General features: G+C 36.6%; 1 protein-coding gene across 31 annotated transcripts in view; it reads left to right on the top strand.

Annotated features, from left to right (window-relative positions):
• The window catches only part of LOC108035858 (scavenger receptor class B member 1), a 330,380-nt gene that overhangs the window by 160,476 nt on the left and 142,653 nt on the right, over window positions 1–27,251 (top strand). For all 31 annotated transcript variants that reach the window (XR_007765604.1, XR_007765603.1, XR_007765602.1 and 28 more), the window contains 3 exons: window positions 16,019–16,185; window positions 16,523–16,648; window positions 16,707–17,279. Coding sequence is in view for 6 of the 31 variants with exons in the window: in XM_050890329.1 (XP_050746286.1) it covers window positions 16,019–16,185; window positions 16,523–16,648; window positions 16,707–17,249 (836 nt within the window). In the remaining 25 variants the exon portion in view is untranslated. The remainder of the gene's footprint in view (window positions 1–16,018; window positions 16,186–16,522; window positions 16,649–16,706; window positions 17,280–27,251) is intronic.

Consider the following 27,251-nt stretch of genomic DNA (forward strand, 5'->3'; position numbering starts at 1 on the left):
TAATTATCTTCAGACTTCATTTAAACTTTTCTTTCCTGAATGTTGCCATATACAAAAGGTATTATATGGAAGTTATTCTTGCGAATAAGCTCAATAATTTTGTTGACAAGAACATTTAAACTTTTTTCTCGTATAAAAATAGGTGGAGGCTTTGGCTTCCTTTTCTCGACTTCGTAGATTCAGCCGTCTCAGCCTCATAGGCGTCTGCTAGGACTTTAAATCGGTTTGAGTATGGTTTGGGTTAATTTGTGCTGAGAACTTAGGGGACTTTTTGATTAAGGAAAAGCGGTCCATATCAGTCTGCACAGACACCTTAATACGGGCAGCGCATCGTCAGGCGCTACTAGCTGATGATGTCGTTAAACGCGCTGTCTATACAGTTGCGGTTGTTGTTGTTGTTACGGTTGACGTTGTCAAGGAAACTGCTGTGCTACTTACTGCGCTCTTCGGCTGCAAAGACATCGATGGAAGCGAGGGGGAGAGTTCTATTGCTCTCTACGTTTAAGAATTTGATCAAGTTGGGGTAATTGACAGCGCTTGATCAGAGCTTGAATTGTTTTTTGTTGTTTTAAAAGAGAAGTTCGCGTTGTTTCTTTGTACTAAGAGCCGTCTCTCGTCTTGCTCACGGTGACGTTGTGTGCCGATTTCTTTTTTGGACTCATTGTAATCTAGGTTGATTCAATTAGAGTTTTAAGTGTTATAATCTATATTAATAAAATCATTAATCATAATAGAAATTAGCGATTTCATCGCAGAGAGCGAATTTTCGCGATATTGTAGATTTATTAAACCAGTCACTGCACTTTGAAGATTTTATTGAACACTTTTTACCGGGGCACAATTATACACATCTGCATGCGACGCCATCGATATCGCATTCAGATAGCGAAAGTGACTCCCGTCTAAGTTTGAGTGTTTCCGAAATATTTTTACAGTTAATCACATCACGTTTAGCAATGAGCTTTGGATAATTTGTTAAAGTAGTTTCTGATATTTATTTACATTCTCCTTTTCCGGAAGCAGAGCCATGATGGTGCCCTGCCTGGCTAAGTCTTCCGCTATAATTCTTTATAAATTATTAACATAATATTGTTATTTTAGTTCTTTTTATTGGTGGTGTTGGTGTGAGTTTTGAGTTTGGACAGATTTTTGAAAAGTAAGTATTAAATATTCGAATATAAATAACGTAATTTTTATGTTCATAAATATACGTACAAAATATATCTTTGCTCCCGCGTCTTTGTGTGAGTCTGAAAGAGTTTTCAGTAAGGCTGGACAATTTATAAATAAATGTCGCACTCGTCTATCATCGATCGTTGTCAAACCACCGTTTTCAAACAAAAACGAACATTTTAATAATGTTTAAATATATATAGTAGGGTTAGGTATAGTAAAGTAACGATAGTAAAATAATGAGTAATGTAAGGACAGTATAAAAGGGATAGTTTAATATTCTTAAGAAGAATTATTTAGTTTGGAACTTGTATATAATGAAGAATGATATTTTATTTTTTTATATTTAGTTTAGTTTTTATAAACACATTAGTGTTAGTTACCGAATTGCACCAAGTATATAATGAACGATTTTATTTTAATTTTTTTTTTTGTCCTTATTTAAAAAGCGGATAATAAAATGGATAGTTTTTTGGTGAAATTTAGGTTTTTATTTGTAAACATTACAAATTAGAATACCGACGAAATACACTAAATAAAAACTGCTTATTGTTTTATTTAAATTATCAATGCAACGTCGATGTTTTTCTCAAAAAAACATTGAAAAAATGCTGGTACAAATATTGGAACCAGCGTTCATCATTTCCGTGGGATTTTAAGATCTCCCGTATATTCTGATCAGGATCACTAGCCAAGTCGATCTAGCCATGTCCGTCCGTCCGTATGAACACTGAGATCTCGTAAACTATAAGAGCTAGAATATTCATACTTGCCTTGCAGATACCTGGGCTTCCTACGCAGCAGTTTGTTTCAGCGGGCTACCACGCCCACAATCCCCGAAAATCTGTAGCAACTACAGTTATTATGATAGAAACAAAATTTTAGCTGAAATGTGTTTGTCTCATCAATACATAAAAAAAGCTTGCCAAAACTCTTAAATCTGTCTGCCGCCCACATTACATCTACTGAAAAAGCTGGTAGGTAGCGCCGTAAAATATCACTTTTCTGCTTATATATCTTCATTATCTTTTTGCTCCCTTAAGCTGAGTAACGGGTATCTGATAGTCGAGGCACTCGACTCTAGCGTCCTTCCTTGTTTGTTATAAGTTCTTAAAATTTTGAAAAACAACACCAATTTTTAAAAGTGCCTCTGTTTGCTAATCTATATTTCCCGCCGAAGTTCTCTACTTTTTATATACTACTTGAAAAACACTATTTTTTTAATTCTTTAAAAATAAAAAGAAATTAATATTAAAAATAAAATTAACTATTGCTGCCACAAGGTATACGTAAAAAAAGTTTCAGGAAAATCGAAAATCTGACCCGTTTCTCGTAGAATAAACAGGCACACTAAATTCGTCGGAAAGTATGTAACAGGCAGAAGGAAGCGTTTCCGACCCCATAAAGTATTTATATTATTGATCAGGATCACTAGCCGAGTCGATCTAGCCATGTCCAATAGAAACACAATAGTAACAAAATTTAAACTGAAATCTGTTTGTCTCATCAATGCTTATCGACTAACCTAAAAAAATGTGCCAATGACTGCCGACCTCATAACATCTACTGAAATATGCGGTAGGTGGCGACCTTATTTATCGCTCAAGGCACTCGACTATAGCGTTCGAAGAAGTTTGTTGTTATGGAAAAATTTGTTATTGGTACTGTTGTGAAAATCCTTAAATATACTCTTAAAGAGCAGTGCGAGATTGGCCAATAGTTGCAAAATTTTACTTAGGCTTATAGTAAAGTAAAAGGGATGTGTAAGAAATAAGGATTTTTTCGAAACCAAAAACCAAGAATTTCTAGATACGCCGCTAGTTTTAATGGAAATCTCATCTTCAAAAAATGTTGGACGTTCCCAAAAAGATTTTGCGGATTGTTGCGAAAAAACGCAAGTCAACCAATTGTCCGACTTAACTGAAGATGTCCCACCAGATGCACTTTTCTGGTAGCTGCAAGCTGCAGCTTGTATAAAGCTGGAAAACGCAGTGCTTCACAGTTGGTTTCAATGGTAAACGACGACAAAGAGTTTAGCGGTAATATATTAAAAACTAGGACAACCCCATAGCGTCTATCGTCAACATTTTCTGATGAAAAAGCACTTGCCCTATTTGTAGATGTTGTACATAACAAGTACGCATGGAATTTTTCAAAGAAGGAAGCCATTTCCGTCTGTCCCTCCGTCTGTCCGTTTGTCCGTATGAACGCTGAGATCTCGAAAACTATAAAAGCTGAAATAGTCAGACGTGGCATGCAGATTCCTGGGCTTCCTGCGCAGCGCAAGTTTGATTCAGCGGAGTGCCACGCCCAGTGGTCTCGTTAATACCTATCGTTTGAGCCATGCCCACTCAAACGCCCACAAACCATTCAAAACTGTGCCGGCCACACTCTTCATGCTAGAAAAAAGTATATTTCTAAAACGTATTAGTCTTATCAGTAAAAAAGTTTACTACGCCCAATGTCCAACTGTAAATCCGTCTGCCGCCTGCTTTACCATTTTTTGATCAAGCGGGTAGATGGCGCTATACAATAACGCCTTGCTGCATATAAATCTCCATATTTCGTTTGCTTTTTTAAGCTGAGTAGAGGGTATCTGATAGTCGAGGCATTCGGGTATAACCTTCTTCCTTGTTTCTTCTTTGTTGTTGTTTTCCATGGTTGGTCCCATGACTTACGAAGAAGGGGAACGTTTCGCCGGTTAAGGTGACAAATATTACTAATATCCCAAAAAACAAAGCAAATTTTTGTAAGCACACAAATTTGATAAAAATCTAGACTGACCACAGGGGCAACGCGAAATACTGCATTTACTTATAAGTGACATCTTGACGATAGGACATAGAATTATAGCCCTTTTGATTGCAGGGCTAGTGCACGTACACGTACAAATAACTCAGAAAAATAAAATACAACAAGTAATTATAATCCGTGCCTACCGCTGTCGTTGACTAACAAAAACAAGAAAAAGATTTACAGCATTGCAAAGTTTTTTTTTCTTTTATGGTTTTTAGCGCTTTGAAAACAATGGGAAAACGATTTGTACATTACCCTAAGCGGAATTAGACAAATGGAATTGATACTAGATTTAAAAGGGGAGAGAAGAGAGATTATAGGCCAATGATTGAAATTCTTACCATCACCTGCGCTATATATATGGACGTTGATGCACTTCGAACAGTACAAACAAGTGGCCCCACGACACCAAGCACGTGCTTGTTACCCCCGGGGCCCTATTATCAATTCGGGCAAAAAATGCGAGTTCGCGAGGAAGATACATAAAACAAATAAAAACGGGACACAAATGAAAATAAAAGGAACAACTAAGCAACTAAGCTAATGAAGCAAATGAGTTGAAATATTATTTTTTAATATCGCGATAGAAATCGAAATGTAAATTAAATGATAAAGGTTGTTAAAGTTATTACATAGAACGCGAAAGGGCTCGTGCAGACAAAAATTTGATGAACATCGTGGCAAGTTTAGAAGAGAATAATTTCGTGTTAGTCTAACAGGTACATTGAATGTTAGGCGGTTTAAAAAGTCTGCAGAATCAATGAACCAAGCATTGTTCTACGATTTACGAGTTTAGGTAAATTAAGCAATTGTAATCTACTCTAGTAGGAAGGAAGCCTTACGTTTTGATCCCAGTTCAAACTACGCAGGGCAAATAAGAGAAATTTTTTTGTACCGACTCAATACGGTCGATGTGCACTTGATATTGTGGTCTCCAAACCGACGAACAATATTCCAAAATAGGACGGACAAGGGAGGTAAATAATAATTTGGTCGTATAAGGGTAATCAAATTCTTTTGACCAACGCTTTATAAACCCAAGATACTCATGGCTTTGTTAACCGTGGACATTATGTGGCAAAAAAGTTTAAGTTTAGGGTCAAGAAGAACACCTAAATCGTTAACTGAATACATACGGTCATGTGGCGTGTTTTTAAGAAAGTAACTGATATTTGTAGGAGTACCCCAATAAAAAGACATAACGTTGCATTTAAGGCAGTTCAAATTTAAAAGGTTGTACTCACACCATCCATGAAAACAATCAATATCTGACTGTAGATAAATCCCGATAACATTATATGATAACATTATATGATAAACAAAGCTTAACATTATCAGCATACATTAGTACACGAGAATGTGTTATGATTGAGGGAAGATCGTTAATAAACAAAGTAAACAGCAAAGGGCCGAAATGATTACCCTGAGGCACTTCAGATGTCACGTAGATCAATTGTGAAATCCATGAAATCCAAGTTAATAGATTACCAGGAAACCCAAGCTGATCTAATTTAAATAAAAGAAGAGAGTGGATAACGGAGTCGAAGGCTTTACTAAAATCTGCATATACAATGGCATTATGCATATTTTTCTTAAACCCATTAATTACAATAGATGTCAATTCAAGAAGGTTGGTAGTGGTCGATCTTCGATTAACAAAACCATGCTGACACGGTGATACAATCGAGGAACATAAATGTTGCAAATGAGAAGTGATGATACGTTCAAATGCTTTAGGAATTGCCGACAATTTAGAAGTACCTCTATAATTTTGGGCATCTGCCTTCGCACCTATGCAGTGGAATACTAAAAGAGTCCTTCCAGATAGAAGGAAAAACTGAAAAAATTAAAAAGTTTAAGAATCGGTTTACAAATGGTTGACGCAAAACTTAAGCACACATCCAGGAAGTCCATCTGGACAGGGAAAACAGGTTGGCGTTGTTGTTGAGAAATCTCTTAAGAGAGAGAGCTTTCGGTGATTACAGGGGAAAAAATACAATTTGTCCCATTTGAGGGACTAGGGTAGTTAGAATTTGATCAAGCTGTCGAACTATAAGTAATTTGGAAAAACTCAGGAAATAAATCAGCAATTTCAGAATCCGTCGATGACCCCATTATAAAATAATATGTCAAATAGCCCCAAAGCTATAATTTGTTTTACATTATTTCCCACCAATTATCCGATCATTCCTATGACAGCTATATGATACAATAAATTTAATAAAATTTAATTCGAAATTCAGAACTAATAAAAAAATGTTATTTTCAAGCTTATAATGTTAATGTTATGTTAAAAAACACAAATGATATCATTTTTATTTCATGTTTTCCTACGAATTTTCCGATCGTTCCCATGGCAACTATATGATATAGTCGTTCCATTTTGATAAAATTTAATTCGAAATTCGGAACTAATTTAAAAATGTTATATCCAATCTTAGAAGATATATATTAAAAAACACGCAATATATAATTTTTTTTTTACATTTTTTCCCCGATTGTTCCTATGGGAGCTATAAGATATAGTTGTCCGATCCGGCTGGTTCCGACTTATATACTACCTGCAATAGAAAAAAGACTTTTGGGAAAGTTTCAGCCCGCAAGCCTTAATACTGAGAGACTAGTTTGCGTAGAAAGGGACGGACAGACGGACATGGCTAGATCGACTCGTCTTGTGACGCTGATCAAGAATATATATACTTTATGGGGTAGGAAACGTCTCCTTCACTGCGTTGCAAACTTCTGACTGAAATCAAGGGTATAAAAACCACCTGTAAAAAGTCTCAACCTATAAGTTTCAAGCTAAAACATCTCGCAAACAGTAAAACAACAACAACAAAAAACAGCTAAAAGAATTACAGTTAAAAACAGTAAAACAACATCAAAAACATCAAAACAAGAATAAGAAACAACTACAAGCAGTAAAACAACATGCGCAACAAATACAATAATTATCTTGATTTAGGGAATATATGGATATCAACGCTAGTTGGCGAAAAGAAACAGCCACTCAAACCAGTGAATACTTTGAATTTTGGAAGTGAATCGATTGGGAAAACAATTTGTAGGCACGCAGAAAAGATGCTTATCATGGGTATCTTTCGTAAATCGCTCAGACATGACAAGCAAAGTAAAGCAAATTAAAAGGGTACCGAGCCTGGGGATAAAAAAAAAACAAAGAAGGAAGAAAGCTATAGTCGAGTGCGTCGACTATCAGATACCCGTTACTAAGCTTGAGGGAGTAAAGTAAAAATGGACTTATATTCGTAAGCTTTTAATATTGTAAAATAAACTTCTAATAAAACAGTGAAAAATAAACCTTGAGTTGTTTGTGAATGATTATTTTCTATTGAACTATGATGAGCTCAAGTTATTGTTACTTCTGAAGCTAATAGAATAGCTGTGTTTAAAATAGGAATTTGAAATGAAAAATTACCCAAAGGTGGTCACGAAGCTCCTAATTCAATTGCTGGGGATAATGTTCTAAAAAAAAATGGTCAAAAACACTTACAACAAATAAAACTTCTGATAAAATAAATAAAATTATTCCTCATCGTAAGCCAATAGTTACAGCATAAGTGTGTAATACTTCTCGTCATTATTGGTAAACTGTTAAAATATTAATAATGATGAAATCAATTTACTATACCTGATACAGTTGTTATAGCTCCGATTGCTCCTCTAAAATGTCAAGGGCTATAATCAACTAAATGGAAAGGGGGATTTGAATGTGAAGACAATATATTTAATGTACTTTTCTAGATAATTTTGGCAAAATATGCGAGTTCGCGAGGAAGATACATAAAACAAATAAAGACGGGACACATATGAAGCAAACGAGTTAAAATATAAGTTTTAAATACCGGGATAGAAGTTGAAATGCAAACTAAATGATAAAGGTTGTCATAGTTATTACATAGAACGCGAAAGGGCTCTTGCAGACAAAAATTTAATGTACATCGTGGCAAATTTAGAGGATAATAATTTCGTATTAGTCTTACAGGAGCTTACAAGTTCTGCAGAATAAATATCACCTCTTAAAAGATTTGGTATGAAATAATTTATTGGAAATTATGCAATTTTAATCTACTTTGGTAGGAAGGTAGCGCACTTGATATTGTGGACTCCAAACCGACGAACAGTATTCGAAAAAAGGACGGACAAGGGAATTAAATAATCAAATTCTTTTGACCAACGCTTTATAAACCCAAGAACAATCATGGCTTTGTTAAAAATGGACATTATGTGGCAGTGAACTTTAAGCTTAAGGTCCAGAAGAACACATAAATCGTTAAGTGAATATGTACGGTCGAGGGTCCTATTTTTGTAAGAAAGTGACTCATAAACGTAGGAGTAACCCTATAAAAAGTCATAACGTTGGAGTTCAGGTAGTTAGAATTTAAAAGGTTGTACTTACACAATCCGTAAAAACAATCAATATCTGCCTCTATAGCATTATATGATAAACAAAGCATAACTTTATCAGCATACATTAGTACACGAGAATATGTTATGATAGAGGAAGATCGTTAATAAACAAAGTAAACAGCAAAGGGCCCAAAAGATTACCTTGAGGCACTCCAGATGTCACGTAGATCAATTGTGAAATCCATGAAATCCAAGTTAACAGATTACCAGGAAACCCAAGCTGATTAAATTTAAATAAAAGAAGAGAGGGGTTAACGGAGTCAAAGGCCATACTAAAATATAAAAAAAAATGAATAAATCGCAAATGCGAAGTGATAATGCATTAAAATACATTAGGAATTGCCTCTATAATTCTGGACATTCGTGTTCGCACCCTTTTTATGAAGTGGAATAATAAAAGATTCTTTCCAGATAGTAGGAAAAGCTGATGATGAAATACACAAATTAAAAAGTTTAAGAATGGGTTTACCAACCACATAAGACCAGAGCTTAGATCAATATAAACCTTTACTGTTCCGGTAAATCCTGCACATTTAACGAGCATCTTCGAATCGCAGAACCAGCAAAAAATAAAGAGGTCTTTGTTAGACGCAAGAGTCCAATTTTTATTAGAACAGACAAGAGCCATTGTAAAATATAAGAGCTCGAGATCGCGTAAATTTATGAAACGTAAAAGAGCACGAGAGAAAAAATATTCGCTCGACTGAGCGTGGCTTGTGCGACACTAAACAGCTTTAAGCAAGAAAAGTTTAATGCACAGCAAGCAAGACAGAGAGAGAGCGAGATAAATAGCAAAAATCTACCAGAAATTCAGTATGTTCAGTCAAAAGTTGATGAATCTAAAGGGCTGTACACCTTAAAATTTAATTTGAAATCGTTGATTAATTACATTGACATGGTTATTTTTACCAGAATATGTGCGTATGCCAAAAGTTGCGGAATCCCAAGAGCTACACAAATCATTTAAGTTCGTTTACATTACAGTTTAATTACTTCCTTGGACCTGTTTAGGCGAAGGTCAGTTATAAAACGGAAGACTTAAGTTATTAAATATTTATTTTCCAAAACCTCTTAAGGCAAGGATAAGATACATTGTTGGGTTACAATGGTAGTAAGATTACGCAGCTAAGGCTACGGAGTATAATTTTAGACTAACCTAATGGCCAGATCCAGCCACAGCTCGAGGCCTTTGCCTGCTGGCAGCCCCGTCCCCAAAATGCAGGGTCAGCACTTGGTATCCGGCGATCATTCGCTAAGCGCGTGTTGCTGTCGCTGAAGCACCGAATCAACACTTGGTATCAGGCGACGGGGCGATGGCACCCAAAGTGTGGACTCGGCAGTTTCCTTACTGCGCGTGTAGGCCACCGGATATAGCCTGCAACTCGACAATTTCTGGTCGTGTACAGGGTTGTTTTAATTAACACCTTAAAATTTCATTTGAAATCCTAAGTCCCTGCTTAGGAAAACAACATGAAATTCTTATTCTGGTCTTATATGTGGCCTACGCAAAGGCCGCGTCTGCCTGAGCGGGAGAGTTATCATTTGACCCCTGTGGGAAACATCTCAAGTGATTATCTTCGGATAGGCTCAAGTGGCCTGCCCTTACAGATTACAAGTGCTTACACCGCTCCCTTGTAGGGTTTAAAATTACTGATCATAGTTTATGGCTCTGGGTCGATTTACAATAAGTATTACGAGTATATTTTATTTTTATTAGTGTTCGTCTAAACAGAGCCGTTTTTGAGAAATAAGAATGAAGGCTAACAAAAATTCAATAAAAACAAGAAAGCAAGTTATCTTCGGCAAGCGGAAGTTTGTATGCCCTTGCGGACAGACAGATGGACGGACAGAAGGACATGGCTAGATCGAGTCTATATATATATATACTTTGTGGGATCCGAAACGTTTCCTTCACTGCGTTGCAAACTTCTGACTCACCCTCTGCAAGGGTGATCGCATTTAATGTTGGCTCTTTGTTCGAAGCTCATTTTCGCACCGTTTACAAACACATACTGACACTTAAAACGCAATTACCTCGATTTCAATAGATTAAATGCCATGCAATTACTGGAAGTCGATAATCGATAGCAGATTCTAACGCACCTGTTGACATATAGATGGCGCCACTAGAGGGCGCTAGATTAAAAAAGGCCTGTTTACTTTGGAACTCACCTTATAGTGGTCCGATCCGGCTGGTTCCGACTTACATATATACTACCTGCAATAGAAAGAAAACGGATGGTCAGACGGACGGACAGACGGACGGACAGACGGAGATGGCTAGGTCGACTTACTTAATGGGGTCGGAAACGTCTCCTTCACTGCTGTAAACTTCTGACTGAAATCATTTTACTCTCTGAAAGGGTATAAAGATTGGAGCTATAATAAATTTAGTAAAAAGAGGTCTTGGAATATAATGGGAAACAGAAAAGTTAAAATATTATAATAATGAATAATTGAAATAAGTTGAACTGAAGAAAAAATAAATAAAAATCGTTTGAAATGTACAAATTTCAAGCCCGCCGTCATTGAGTTACCCGACAAACAACAGATAAATAATAATAGATCTAAAGGACTAAAAGAGCATTCAAAGATAAATATGCAAATTCCTTTAGAACAATTACTTATATTTCAAAACCATTATCCAAAACAGAACAAGTTTATGCAAGTAATAGTAAAGATCTTTTAGCTATAGTATGGGCTCTTAAAACTCTAAGAAAGAACTTATACGAAGTGGTTGGAATTGAAATTCAAATCGATCACCAACCATTATCTTTCGCAATCCTAAAAATAAATGAAATGCTGGTATTCCTTCATAGAAAGTTTCACTCCAAAAGTCATTTATAAACCAGGGTGTCAGATTAACGACTTAACTGACAGTAACGAATCGCTCTCAGATCAAAACACTCAGCAGAGAGTAGTTTTGAGAATGTTATACAAGAAACTTAAGCCAGTTTAAGCACCAATTACTATTAGCAACGGAGAGGTATACAATACATGAGTCGGTTAATATATTTGAAAATACCAGACATATAGTAACATTTGACACTCCCGAAAATTTGATATCATTCTTAAGAGAATACATTCCCCCTAATATAACAGTATTCATTGCACTTTAGAGGACTTTTATAGAATTTAAAAAACGACGTAACGAAAATTTTATGAATACATATTGGTATATAAGAATATTTGTCCAAGATGTGGAAAATTCTGAAGACTTATAATCTTCTAGTTAACATTCCAATTGGAGAAGCCCCAATCCCACGTAAAGAAGGCGAAAATTTACACATTTACATATATTACGCGAAAAGTCTTACTTTCATAACTTGCATTGACGCTTTTCAAAATTTCTAGTATTAAAAGAACTTCAAAATAAATTAAATATACTTCAACAATTTCCACAAGCCAAAGTAATAATGATCGAAAAAGAACCGAGCTTTACGTCGGCCCAATTTAAATCTTTTGCATAAAGGTGCGGATTAACTTTACATTACGAAGACCCGAGACATAGTACCTCAAACGGACAAGTTGAAAGGGCACATTCTGCATTAACAGAATTACCTCAATGAATTAACCGACTATTCCGAAATAGTAATTAGAGCCGCTCAAGAATATATAACGAACCAAAAACCCTTTGAGATTTTATATAATAAAATAAAAAAATATAGAAAAAAAAAAAGTAGAAAATGTTAGAAACACATAATGATAACAGAAAATAAAAACAATATTATGAAGGATAAGTAGTTTTTGAAAAGAAATACGGGGAAATAAACTTAAAACTATATATAAAAAGCAAGTAGTTAAGAAAATTTTACCTAAGAAAATAATAATCAACAGTACAAATAGAATTATATAAAGAGATAAGATAAAGATAATATACAATTCTAAATATTTATATATTATTTTTTCTTTTCCAGAAAATTTTTTATCAGGTGCTCATACTACACCTTATTTTATTAAGAAAATCAGCAACAATTAACTATACAAGTCACGATTATCTTTTATTCAAGGATAATAAAGACTCTAAAATAACGTTTTGGGACAAACTTAAAAGCAAAATAAAATTTTCAATTTGAGAAATCCCTTAAAATTTTGCTTTGCGTATTACTTTTTTCAAAAATTTTTGTAAAAGAACGGCCCATATGTGTATTTAAAATTAAAAGTCATGATTGACAAGATATTCCTTAAAAGGAAAAAAATCCAAAATTTAAGAATCAGTGTCACCTTACTCTAATTTACCCGAAAGCCATTGGGGCAAATTCTTGTTAACTTTTATCTATGTATGTCGGATTGTACAAAAGGGCCCTCGTACTTATTGGGCTTCGCTGGACTATGCTGTTAAAAGGAAACTCAAACCATATATAGAGGATGTCTACGCAAACACGCTTATCTAAAAAAATTTGGCCAAAGGAACTTATGCTACAAATTTGATATATTATTTTGTAATGTAAAAAAATTACCATTTTTGTGGTTAAAATTTAAATTAAATTTAGAAGCCGCATAAATTAATCATATAGCTTTTAAAAAAATTATCAGGAAAATATTTAAAAAAAATGTTAACCAAATTTCGAATTCGTTGTCTTTTTTGACATATTAACTTCTATTCTTGGTATTATTATTTTTTAGAACTTCAGGATTTCAATTTACATCAAAATACAAATCGGATGACTATACCATATAGCTGCTAAAAGAACAATCGGATAATTAATGTCATAATACTACAAATATTTTGTTTTCGGCAAACACAGCGCATATGTAGCTAGGTGCCGCACGAGTCGCTCTAATTGTTTTATTAAACCGTTAAAATGAAGTTATTATTTTATTGTGTGAACTGGAAAACTGGATGAACTGGATGAAAATCGGACCTTTGAAACACTTGACAGATTGTGGCAGGGTCGACATTTTTTTACTCCATACTGCACATTCGCAGTTGCCAAATGGACTGCTCCGTCAAACTTTTTTGCTTTGCAGAATATTTTGGCGTGTAGGTCTCTACATTTCGTGTGATTCCATGTTCTTGTGTGGCTTTTTAACTGATATACTACGTTGAAGAATGTATTATTTTAGATGGGATGGACTAATTAGGTATATAACAAGCCATGTCCGTATGTACGACCTTTTGTCCTTCTGCAGGATAGCCAATAGCGGAAACTCTAAAAGATTTTAGACGGTTTTGCTCAGTTTATTTCAGAGGGCGCCATGCCCACAAAAGTTCATAATGCTTAAACCTGTTCAGCGCCCAAAATGTTGAAGATTTGCTTAATTTCTTCGGAAACGTTTCTTTCTATCCGTTACAAACTTTCCAATGAATTGAAATAATACTTGGATACCAAAAGTTAAAACTTGTTTAAATAAAATATTAGTCATTTATTTTAATACATGTGCGAGTGCACCGATGAATCATCATTGTGAGAGAGGTTTCCGTGCAAAGACAAAAGAAAAGGATAAATAGCATAGTAAAGCCTTATATTTATTTAAGGAAAACGAAATTTTCGGTTAAAACAAAACAAATGATAAACAGTAATAACATATTTTTTGGCTCTCATAGGAAAAATAGACGTTTTTCGATCATTAGGTATTTATCGCAGGCAACAACTAGTTCTCCTTTTGTGACCTCCATTGCTTCAGTATATATATGTCAATGAGAAAATGCTAAAAGATATCTTACTGAGATGGAAGTCGATTACAGCTTTATTTTCGGGCCAAGGATTTTAGCACGACAAGTGTTAGGGTAATAACTCAAATAGTAATTCACGGAGCAATATTCATCTTTTGGACCAACTGGAGTAATATACGAAAGGCAAAAAAACTTTAACGGTGAAGGTCTGTAAACCAGAGAAACAATTATCTATCAAACCATCTTCCCAACCTTTGATATAAAATATCAATAACAACAGATTCACCCAATTGTCGGATGTTAAAGAATAATCAATCCGAACTTGGATAAGCCGTGCAAAAAAGTCAAGGGCGCAAAAAACGTATATACGGAAACAGAACTCGAATGCCCTGTTAAAAGAAATTGTTGGTGATGACTTTGACTTTTGACTTAATATCAGGATAAGACTAAAAATATGTGAATCGTCTGAAGAGCATCAAAGGCTTGGAAGTAATGTTAAAAGAGAAAAGAGCCCGACGTGCCCCCACTGAGATAGTAGAGGATTTGAATGAAAACTGATTTTTCACCAAAAATATATTCAACAGATAAATTCCGCAAGCCATTGAGGTAAGCTCTAAAGAAAACTGAAGAGTATCCGATCTATAAAGTGCAATTTCTGTTGAAGAGCAGAATTCTTGTTTAAGAACCGCCTAAGCGGAACCCTGCAATGCAAAACCTGGCAGATAAATACACCTTCCAAATAAAATAAAAATTATCCGTATGGTAAGGCCTACGGCGGAACCGGAATCTTAATCGGAGAACGCATTTAACACCACATTCTCCAGAAGCTTGCAACCAAATAGTTGCAAGTTACACCCATAAAAATAAAATCACTTCTTCCAAACGGATTTACAATAACGGGAGGACATGTATAAAGCAATTATAAACTTGGGCAACAAACTTGAATACTCCGCAGTCCTACCCACTGGCAAGCTGACCACAGAAAAGTCCCGGACTTAATTGACTTCGATATGACAATTAAAATCCCAAGAATCGAATACGAAAGAAGTGTCTATCGGACTTATCATCGCACCACCCGGCGGTCTTATTACTCTTCTTCAAAGCCCTGAAATAATCAAGCACCCCTAAAATAAGGATAAGTTAAGACTGCTGTGACCATGCCCTGGAATCCATTCTACGACGCGTACGGCAATCCAGCAAATCGTTGCATTCAAATAAACTCTTTAAAGAAGCCACGTTTAGATTCACTAAAACCATAAAGCAGGAAAAAGGGCTTGCTCAGTGCGGAAAAGTTACAGAACATCGCTTGTGGAGAGCTTATCCAAGTTTATGATCTCTTAAAGGAACAATTACTCTGAATAGAAACTCCTTGGGTTTTTGGGCCCGCAGCAACCAAGGCAGCGACGAATGAAATGTATTTCAGCCAAACGCCGCCACAAAATTGATTGGTCGTCGCATCGCACTAAATGTAAGGCGGGCAAAGTTTTGTGAAGGGCTCGAAACTATCGACCGGAAATTAGAAAATCGTTCAGCTTTTGAAAATCTTAGTTTTATATTACTCAATGTCTCTCAAGCATTCGACCGAGTGTGGCTTGAAGGACTTATACATTAGATCAAACGGCATCCATTTCGAATTTTAATACCTCTTCCTGCCTCTTTGTGAGTTTCCTTTTTTTGGAGGAAATTTTTTTACAAAAGGTCTTATTTTAACAATACGTTTTTAGGTATTTATCAAAGTCTATTTACATCTTTACAAAATCTTTAAAAATGTGGGCGTCAGACAAATTTTAGCATTTTGGACGTTCCAAAGTAGTTTATAATCAATCAAACCCAATCCCTTTTGTAAGAATTGCATCACATGTTTTTATAAATAAAATAAGATATGCATATGTTGTGGATTTAGCTTACTTAAATTTGGTTAATTTTTATTATTATTATAAGCTCTTTTTAAAACGTTTTAAACACTCTTGGATTGTTTTTCTTATTGTTAACTGTACTTTATAGGCGATTGCCAACCGGTTGGGCTGATTGACGTCACAGACTGCTACTACGGGTTCCCAATCTCTTTGAGCTTTCCTCACTTTATGAATGGTGATTTGGGACTACAAGAAAACATTACCGGTGTAAATCCTGATCCGACGAAACACTCATCAGCCTTTGTTATTCAACCGGTATGTTTACCTATGAGTTTTATTAAATTTTTTTTTTCACTAAGCGCTCAACCGCTTGTATCGATTTACAATTAAAGCAAGTTAAACCGTCGAGTGCCTTGACTATTCAAAATAACTGATTCGTTCTGATAATGGCAGATGCAGTCCTAATGGCGCGGAAAAGAACTACTAAATCACTTTGGTAGCTTGTGAGCGTTGAGTGTAAAAAACAAAGCAAAGAAACCAAACCACACCCACATCGCGTGCGGTATTGTTATACATTAACCAGTTGGAAAAACTGGCGGGTGACAATGCTGCTAGCTCGATAAATAACTTAATATGTTTTCCACATTTGTAGGAGTCCGGCTTGCCGCTATCGTTATCTGTAAAAATGCAAATCAACATGCACTTCAAGGACCTAAGTAATTTTCCGACCGTCTCGAAGTTTAGTTATCTGACAACGCCTATGTTATGGTTCGAGATTGTACGTACACATTTGACCATGGCAACAAAAAAGTCATAAAGGAATTCTTTTATTTTAGATGATGACAAAGCTTCCTGACTATCTGGATTCGCGATTTAACTTCTACCTGAATATTTTGCCGTTAGTCAATCCCTTAGGCTTTTGGATTGGCCTTCTGCTGGGTATAAGTCTCCTAGGCTATGCAATTACTAGGGCCACTCTGCATATATCGAACAACGCGTGCCGGGCGGCAAACATTTCCAAAGGAAAATATGGTATTGAAAATTTAAATCAGGAACATAGATGTGGAGCCACCAATCCAGTTTACAGCCCTTGTGAGATGAAGCTTCTAGGTAAGCTTCCGGCTGTCAATCGCAACGTTTTAGAACGATCCGTTCAGAACTCAAAATTATGCACAATGAATCCAAAACCAACTTACGCTCTAGATATGGAGCCAGCACTATTAGACGCATGTGAGAGTACTGACGTTGTGCAAAATTGCAACAATATAACCCCGAGCCGCAAATCCACCACGTCCCACCAAAAAGTTGTACTTTACCACGATGACGACGATAAACAAATCGAGTTTTTTTCAGACAATCCTATAGTTAGTAATTTTTAAATGGAAAGCTCTAAAGCACTAAAGTTTCAGGTAAGTTATGATCGATAAGGGCTGCGACTGCCCGAGGAAAAATCAGAAAGAAACTCTAAAGGCCAATATGAATTTGGAACTTACTAGTTTCTAGGAAAGAAAAGAATAAAATATGAACTATTCGTAGTTTTAAGTTATTGAACATGCTTACCTTATTGAAAACAGGAAAGATCGGCGTGGATTATCAAAAGCCCGCTACTCAGTTAAGAAAGGTGCTCGGAAGTCGGAGATATGCTAGTGGAAATTAATGTTTTCCCAAGATTGTGTGCTATCTAGCGCCGATTCTTTTATTTGATAATTATTATTAATACATAATTATTGGATGTTCCAACTTAAACAATTTTACAATGAATATGAATATTGATTATCAAAACCAAATTCAATTTCCAATATTACAAAATCTTTGGACTTTAGCGTTTTCAGGCATGGTACTTCTTTCAAAAAAACATGTTCTTTCTCATAATCTCTAGAGTCTGTATGCTTAATCCCAACTCGAAGAACACATATGCGGACTTGTCTAGTTTGACTCGGCTTTTGCCGGCAATAAAAATGCAATGGAATTTTGTTTTACTTTAAATTTGACACATAATAAAAGGTATTCGATTGTTGAAGCACACGAACATAGTTTGTATTCTTATTAAATTATAAGCACTCCATAATTCTGTATTGTACACTAGTCGGCATAAGTATTTTGACAAAACAAAAGTTAAGTATACTCGTAACTTAAACTTGCTTGGTTTAACTTTTGGCATCAATGGAAAGGTAGTTTAAATGCCGTTTGAATGATACACTACTTTTCTTAACCCATTCAATACTTATTGAAAATTCCGAATTTGTGTGAAAGTTTTTTTTTTGTATTTTTTCCTCGTCTTAGAAATGTAATTTTTAAATATTTGTAGACCATTTTTTATTAAGTAAAACGCTTGTTTGATAAACTCAAATATTTTTTTTTCACACTCTCATAATTCATTTTAATATACATAAACATTTATTTTTCAGATAAGTTTAAGATTAAGTTTTAATTTAAAGAGAGTCAGTAAGAAAAACGTAGAAACTCAGAATTGCTGTTTCGTGAAACAATTCAGAAAGAGTCTACATAATAAAATATTAAACACAGTTCTAACTCATTGCAAAGTTATGTACTTACCACTTTTCCAAAATTAACTTTTTGTGGCTTCCTCAGGCTACTTGCACTCTGTCAACAATATGTATATCCCGATCATCAATGTAATTAAGTGGTGGTACTGTATTCTGGCGTCTAAAAACACATATCCATAAATTATGTGATTATGGATAAATAGCTCGACTTTTTATTAACACATAGCAACTCAATTGCCTTTAAATTGTTTCTCCAAATGGCTCATGCTAAAACTTGCCCTAATGGCTCTCTAGGATTCTATCCTATTGGAATTTCGCAGTCTTTCTGCGCAGTTTTTTTAGAACTATTGTGGCCATGTTACATACAGCGCACCAATTAACTTCTGATTCAAGCATAATTTCCACCAGGTTACAAACGGCTGGCGTCCTCCCAACTCAGATCTCGACGTTCATTTTCATATCTCGGATAGACAAAAAAATACGTGCGTCTTCATTATCCGACTCGCAGAGGGGGCAGTGTTCATAACGTTCATGCTTAAACCTATTTAGGTAGTATTTAAAGCATCCATGTCCTGTCAGCAGTTGCGTTAAGTAAAAGTATGTCCATGCTTCCTTCCCAGCCATCTCTGCAGTTCTGGGATAAGTTTATGCGTCCATCGTCCTTTGCTGCTATTTGCCCACCTCTCCTGCCGCTTTGCAATGGTAAGTTGTCTGTACCTTTTTCGTAGGGATTCGACAGTTTCGACCCCTGTGCTACCTGCGCGGATACCAGCTGACTCCACTGCTAGCAGGTTTATCTGTATTACTCCTGATATAACTAGCTCCGCGTCATGGGATACCGTGCGGAACGCACAGCAAACCCTCAAGGCAGACAGTCTCTGTACGGAATCACCCTCCTGCAAGTAACTCCAATTTTTTGTGGCTCGGGCCCATATGGGAGCAGCGTACATCACCGTCGATGTGACAACGCTAACCAGTAATCTACGTCCTGGTTGCCTCGGTCCCCGAGTGGTCACCATAATTCGCGAAATTGCGGCCGCGGTTCTGCCTGCCTTGTCACCAGCGTACACTAGATGCTCTTTGAATGAAAGCAGATGATCGATCATGACCCCCAAGTATTTTAAGCTTGGGCGAGAGTTTATGGTGACTTCTCCAATTTTAATAGTGGCCGTTTCCACTTGCTGCCTGCTACTTATTAGGATTGCTTCGGTCTTATGAGCTGCCAAGGCGCGACCATCCCAGCTTTGTTGCAGATTCTTTCCGTGCCTGAGAGTTTCTTGGCAGTAACTACTATGGCTACGTCATCCGCGAAACAAATGAGTCGTGCCCTTCAGGCACCGTGATCCTAAGGATCTCGTCGTACATGACATTTCACAACAAAGGGCCTAGGACTGATCCTTGGGGGACTCCGCCGGTGACCCTGTGAGTCGATTGACCGGATTCAGATTTTTTTTCCTGCTAATCTGGCGCCTTGGGCTTCCGCAGCTCCATATTGCCGACTTTTTGCTACCATTTGCTAGCCATTTTCCGCAGTTTTTATTTCTGTATTCCTAGCTTATGAGTGACATGTATACGTTTTGCTTGATGACATTTTGCTTCAGCAAGGATTGGGCAACCTTGCAGTGGTTTAGGTTTATCTGAAGAATCTTCATTAACCCCTAAGCCCTTGCATAACCCTCCTGAAGTACGGACATTTTCCACTCATTGTTGGGTGGTCACCGTCCTTCTCCTTTTTGCGCTTGCAGAGCATACAGCAGGCCATTGCTTTGCAGACTCTGGCTTGATGCTCCTTCGCGCCGCAGTTCTAGCAGCATTTAGAGCAATCCTCCTGGGATGTACAGTTCCCCTCTATATGGTTGAACTCCATACACCTTTTGGGTGTTATCTTTGACCGGATTCTGCACCAGGTCCATCCCAGCCTGAGTTTTCCCTTTTCCATGAGACGCCTCCCTATGTCGGGCGTAACTCTTAGTGTGGCGGTTTGGGTGTGTGGCAGTTCCACATCAAACTGTGACTTAACCGCACATATGCCATCCGTTTTGTCCGTGGTCTCGTTGATGTCCTTCACCTCGATCAGCATTGTCTCAGTCAGCGCTCTGACGTCGACATTGCTGCCTAGGCTTGACCTAGGTCCTCCAGCTGCGGATCTGCCTTTAGCTTTTGAAGGATATCCGCGTAGGACCAGTGGAGGTTGCGTCATTGCGTGGAGGATGCACCTTGGGCTTCCTTACCTTTTGTTCCACTTTTTCAACTCCTGTGAACGTTTTTTGGGCTTACCGGTGCTCTCGGTCCCAGCATGTTTGCCCCTATTTCCCCCTTGGCTAGCTTCGCTTGCCGGCGCCTTATGCATCGACTTTTTTGCTGGCATGGCTAGCGTTTTCCCAGTTTCATGTCCCCTGGGTCGCTTGCTATTGCCGCTCGCGAGCACTTCTGCGCATGTTTTTTTAGCAGTCACCTTAGCTCTTTCCTGTTCTTCGAGTATGCCTTGCACAGCTGACAGAACTTCTCTCTGGAGACAGTCAATTTCATCGACTGTCCCGCATAGGGTTTGTCTGGGCCCTTTCCGTCCATTAGCTTCTTCAGCTCCCTGGCCTTCGATCCAAGGTCAGTAAACTGTTTCAGCACATCCTTTTGGGCTGCCTTTTTCTACTATTGGGGGGGGGTCCAACTCCTAGGCTTGCTCCAGGGAGTTGTGCCCCCACTCCCCTTACCCACCATATCCCCGCCTGGGGAGTTCACCGGTACTGCACGAAATTTGGGCCTTTACACGCAGTGACCTGTTTCTCTTTGATCGGACTTTTCTCAATTATTTAATAGAAAAGGAATAAATCTTAGTGGTAAGGTTTAAAAGTTTTTTATTTAGAATTTTCCCGCGAACAAATGCCGCCCAAGGTGTTGCTACGGCACGCACTTATGTGCTTGGCCTGCACGCTATCCGAAGCTGGCTGCTATGACACCCGCAACCCCTCTCGCACTCTGCGATAAGCTGGTCGCGCAAGCGCTTTTCACCACTGATTTAGTGTTTACGAACAAAAAGCGCGAGTGAAAACTTTGGCAACATCTAAACAAACAACGAGTGAAAATAAGGATGAGGAAAAGGAAAAAAGATGCTTCCCCTCCCTCGCCTACGACTGGCTCCTGCCTTGCCGCCAAACCTGTTGGGGGTAAATTCCCGGGTTGTTCCTAGATATCGTCCACGACCTCCTGGCCACCAGCTGACGTCCAGGTATGTGTCCAGATGCTCAAAGCAGGAAAGCCGGCTGTTCTTTCGGTTTTTTGCTGAAAACTTGTGAAAATAGACGGGGCGATTTAAAAACGCGACCGCACTCTCTGCTTTCACAACTCTCTCTCTATGTAAATGTGCAAACGCGCAAATGTGTATTGTGTGCGCCCAGGAGCGCTCTTTTTATATTCAATATTCTTAAGCCTTTTAAATGAGTTTATTTAAGTTACCATTCGAAGCATTAGTAAAACCGATAATATTTTTGAATTTAGGCAAGCGCATTTCACATTTTTGAAGCCTATTCCATACCAAAAATGGAAAAATTTGTGGAGTATTTATCAACACAGGTTTATTAAATACACAAAAATACTTCGACCGCTTGCTAACACCATCTATCTTTCGCCTATCGTCCAGAAGTAACTTCTAAGTCACTAAGACACTTCTGGACGATAATTAGACGATAGTACACATTTTACAAAAATATCAAGAAAGGAAGTTAACTTCGGCAAGCCGAAGTTTATAAACCCTTGCAGCTATAAGAAATAACCAACTTTTGTAACACCATGTGAAATTTTTAAGGATTGTTGCCGACTTCAGTGATAATAAAAATAAATTATTTCATTCTTTTTTTAGACCATTTTTTTTTACTTCTCTTTATAAGAGTAGTCCGATCTTATTAAATTAAATTGAAAATTCCTAAAAATTTAAAAAATGTTATTTGCAAACTTAAAAGGTTATATGTTAAAAAGCACAAAAGATATAATTTTTTCATACTTTCCAACTAATTTTCCGATCGTTCCTATGGCAGCTATATGATATAGTCGTCCGATTTTAATAAAATTTAATTCGAAATTCAGAACTAATTAAAAAATGTTTCTTCTTAGCCTAGAAGGTTATATGTTAAAAAACAACGAAAATATACATTTTTTAAATTTTTCCCCGATAGTTCCTATGGGAACTTTAATGTATATTTTTCCGATCCGGCTCTTTCCGACTTATATACTACCTGCAATAGAAAGAATACTTTTGGGAAAGTTTCAGCCCGATAGACAGACAGACGGACGGACAGACGGACATGGCTAGGTCGACTAGTCTAGTGGCGCTGATCAAGAATATATATACTTTATGGGGTCGGAAACGTGTCCTTCATTGCGTTGCAAATTTCTGACTGAAATCATTATATCCTTTGCAAGGGTATAAAAGGGTGAAAATCGCGAAGAAGTAACTTCTAAGGCACTTCTGGACGATAGATAAATGATACAAAAACATAGTTACTGGGAAAAAGGAAAATTCCCCTCCCTTTGTACCTACGCTGTTGGTTTTCCACTGAGCAACAGTTTATTCCGCAATTTGCTGTATAACACATTAAAATGTCCAACTCAACGAAGAGTGCGAATTTACATGAAGCTGTACGATTACTTCAGTATATTTTCACATTACCTGGCTTGGTTGTAGTGAAAAAAATAAATAATTCCTTCAAATTTATTTTTATTTTAAATATAAAAAAAATTTTGTTTTTGTTTATTTTAGAAATATTTATTATTAAGTTTTTCATGTGAACGGAGCTGGACATAAATAAAATTATTAATCAGCATTTCCGACACGCCAAGTACCGTGTCTACAAGCGTTCAAAGACATTTTAGGTAAAAATAAATGCAAAATATTGCCGAACAAGTAAAAAGAAGTTTTTTATTCAATATTTCCAATGGAGAAAGGCCCTTCTGGTATCTTCTACAATCGTCTATCTATCGTGGACGATAGTTTTCATTTTCTAGGAGTCACTAAGAAGTGTCTTCCGCAATAGAAAACGCTTACAGAGTTCGTCGTCGGGACATGTTCGAGCGTAAAAAGCTTTTTTTATTTTTTTCGGCCTAAAACTGTATGCTGCTGTCGACGTCAGCAATGAATTCGGAGCAGGGTTGAAGACAACCGACGAAAGCAGTTCGGCAAAAAAGAGATCTTCGGATATTACCCTCTCTTTCTGTGTCTTATAATCAGCCTGCCCTCGGCTCTCAGAGAGCAGCCTTCTTTTTTGCGTCTCTCCGTTAAGTTTAGAAAGAAACCAAAATAAGATGAAGGCATTCTGTTTGAGTTATGAAAAGAGAAGCAGCGGCTGTTTAAATTGTGCGCTGCGCAAGGTAAATATACAAGTAAACAAGTAAATCACATTTTTCTAAACATTATATTTTTTTCAGAAGCGTTGGCCAGGGATTCCGAGGGCCCTGACTAATGTTTAAGAAAAGCTATGAAAAACATTATAAACAAATTATTTAAAAATAAATAGATTTAAATGATACAATTAAAATAAAATACAGTGAAAATTAAAATAATATGTATGTATTTTAAATTCAATATTTGGAAAGGTGAAAGCTCCACGGAAAAATCGCGAATTTCCAATGGGATTTCCCTGGGACGTGTCCCTTGCAGGTGAGACTCCATGGAGGAATCGAGATTTTCCGATGGGATTTCCCTGGGACGTGTCCTTGCTGGGCAAAGTCCATGAAAAATTTCGAATTTCCGATCGGATTTCCCTGGGACGTGTCCCTTGCTGGGTACAAGCGATACAATTTTCCTAAGGGGCGTCCCGGGGAAGTCGGCCGTGCGCCAGGACATGTCCCCTCGGAAATCCGGGGGGTTCGCCTGGGAAACTTTTTTTTTTGGAACTGAAGGGTATTTGTTAGTCTTTTCTAGTAGGTGTGACGGCCTTACGGCCATTGGCATTGTCGTCAATGCTCTCGAAATTCGGTTGTGTTTTAAGTTCCTGAAAACAATTAGTGTTTTTATGTTTAAAATTTCGCAATTTTATCTTTAAAGCTTAAAACGTTTATTTTAACAAAATATAGGAGAAATGTTTTTTACAAAATATTTATTTTGCTACCAAAAATGGAAAGGTAATGAGTCATTGTAAAATTATTTGTATGACTTTTTAAAACAATTTTACTTACAAAGTGTTTTAAAATTCAAAGTATCATAACTTGTGTGACTAACACATTTTTTGTACCCTTGCAGAGGCTATAATGATTTCAGTCAGAAGTTCGCAACGCAGTGAAGGAAACGTTTCCGACCCCATAAAGTATATATATTCTTGATCAGCGTTACTAGACGAGTCGATCTAGCCATGTCCGTCTGTCCGTCTTTCTGTCCGTTTCTAGGCAAACTAAAGTTTTGAAGTTGCAAGGGTAGACAAACTTTGGCTTGCTGAAGTTAACTTCTTATCTTGTTTTAAACTCTTTTTTAAAATGATTTTTTCTCTGTATAGTTGTTTTTAAATGAAGTTCTTTTTAAATAAGAGCTTGCAAATAACTGTCGACCGTTTCTCGTTGTCTGCAAATAAGTGTCTTTTCCTGACTCTTTACCAAAAGACTTAGAGAGCAATCGATTTATGGATTCTTGAATGAGGTCGCTTGCGCTCAGAGCGAAACCGTTTTTACTATTCTGTTTTGTTCTAGTTATTCCAAGACGGTATTGTCGTGTTCAGTATATTGGTATACATTCACACGCATAGACAAGCAAATCGGAAAGCGTTTGTTTTGCAGACGAAATACATCAATTGCGATCGTGAATTCAGTGTGTGAAGTTGTCAAATATTTGTTGTATAAAATGGGAAGAGACTTGAATAATGCACAATTTTTTAAATTTAAAGTCGATTTTTAGTCTTTGCTGAGTTCAATTGTCCGGTAATCGTTCAAAAATCTTAAAACGGCATTTAACAAAAATATATATTTACACTTTTATTAAGTTGAATAATTCTGGGGATTCAGAACTAACCCTAAAACGAAGAATATCGTATCAAACGAGCGAAGAAGCAATTGTTGCTTCTTTGATTAAAACAGTAAAAACGGACGAACAAGGAAGAGTTGAAAGAAATAATGGATCCAATATATAATGCACTCGGCATGAACCTTGTAACGTCTCGAAATGCTATGAATTTTGTGTCAGTTAAAGAGCAGTTTATCAAAGAAAACATAAGGGCTCTTGTGAAAGGAAAGCTGGCGAGACTGAAAATCGATGTTGCCGCCAAAATGGATAAAGCCATTCTAGAAATAAATTTGCAATTGGTCCACTCAAGGCATGATTGAGCTCGGGGAAGCTCACACTGGAATATACATAAAAATCTTAGATGATTACGGAATATTTCTAGATTAAATATACACATAACAATTAAACTACATAGAATTTTTAAAGTATTTGATTTTTTAAAGAATTTTCATATTTTTGCACACAGCATTACGTCAGATAATGGACGAAAAATGATAAAAGCCGTCCGATTTGCCTATTTCATCATCAGCTTTTCCTACTATCAGGAAAGAATCTTTTATTATTCCACTTCATAAAAAGGGTGCGAACACGAACGCGCAGATTTATAGAGGTATTTCGGCAATTCCTAATGCATTTTAATGCATTATCACTTCTCATTTGCGATTTATTTTTTTTTTATATTTTAGTATGGCCTTTGACTCCGTTAACCCCTCTCTTCTTTTATTTAAATTTAATCAGCTTGGGTTTCCTGGTAATCTGTTAACTTGGATTTCATGGATTTCACAATTGATCTACGTGACATCTGGAGTGCCTCAGGGTAATCATTTGGGCATTTTGCTGTTTACTTTGTTTATTAACGATCTTCCTCTATCATAACATATTCTCGTGTACTAATGTATGCTGATGATATTAAGCTTCGTTTATCTTATAATGATATAGAGGCAGATATTGATTATTTTTATGGGTTGTTTGAGTATAACCTTTTAAATTTGAACTTCTTAAGTCCAACGTTATGACTTTTTAAAGGGGTACTCCTACGTTTATCAGTTACTTTTTTAAAAAATTAAGACCCTCGACCGTACATATTCACTTAACGATTTATGTGTTCTTCTGAACCTTAAGCTTAAAGTTCACTGCCACATAATGTCCATTTTTAACAAAGCCATGATTGTACTTGTGTTTATAAAGCGTTGGTCAAAAGAATTTGACGACCAAATTATTATTTACTTCCTTTGTCCGTCCTATTTTGGAATATTGTTCGTCGGTTTAGAGTCCACAATATCAAGTGCACATGGACCGTATTGAGTCGGTACAAAAAAATTTCTCTTTCCTCCGTAGTTTGAACTGGGATCAAAACGTAAGGCTAAGCAATTGTAATATACTCTCGTAGGCACCAGAGTAGATTACAATTGCTTAACTTACCTACACTTGTAAATCGTAGAACAATGCTTGGTGCTATTTTTATACAAAATCCTATAAGAGGTGACATTGATTCTGCAGATCTTTTAAGCCGCCTAACATTCAACGTTCCTGTTAGACTTACACGAAATTATTATCCTCTAAATTTGCCACGTTGTACATCAAATTTTTGTCTGCACGAGCCCTTTCGCGTTTTATGTAATAACTGTTCGAAGTACATCAACGTCCATATATGTGTGTATCTTTATTGATCGACTTTGCTACAAGGTGGAATTCGACCTATTTAATGCTACAAAAATTATTGGACTTAAAAGATTTCTTGGCTACGCTGTCTTATATTTGTATAGTTGCTGATTGGAATTGGATAGAGACGTACATTGATGCTTTCAGTGATACATTCCAGGCACCCCTAAAGATACAAGACACAAAATATAGTTCATAGTGAGTTTTTAATAGTATGGATGGAACTAAAA

This window comes from Drosophila biarmipes, unplaced genomic scaffold (assembly GCF_025231255.1).
Source record: "Drosophila biarmipes strain raj3 unplaced genomic scaffold, RU_DBia_V1.1 ptg000019l, whole genome shotgun sequence".
Classification (NCBI taxonomy): Eukaryota; Metazoa; Arthropoda; class Insecta; order Diptera; family Drosophilidae; genus Drosophila; species Drosophila biarmipes.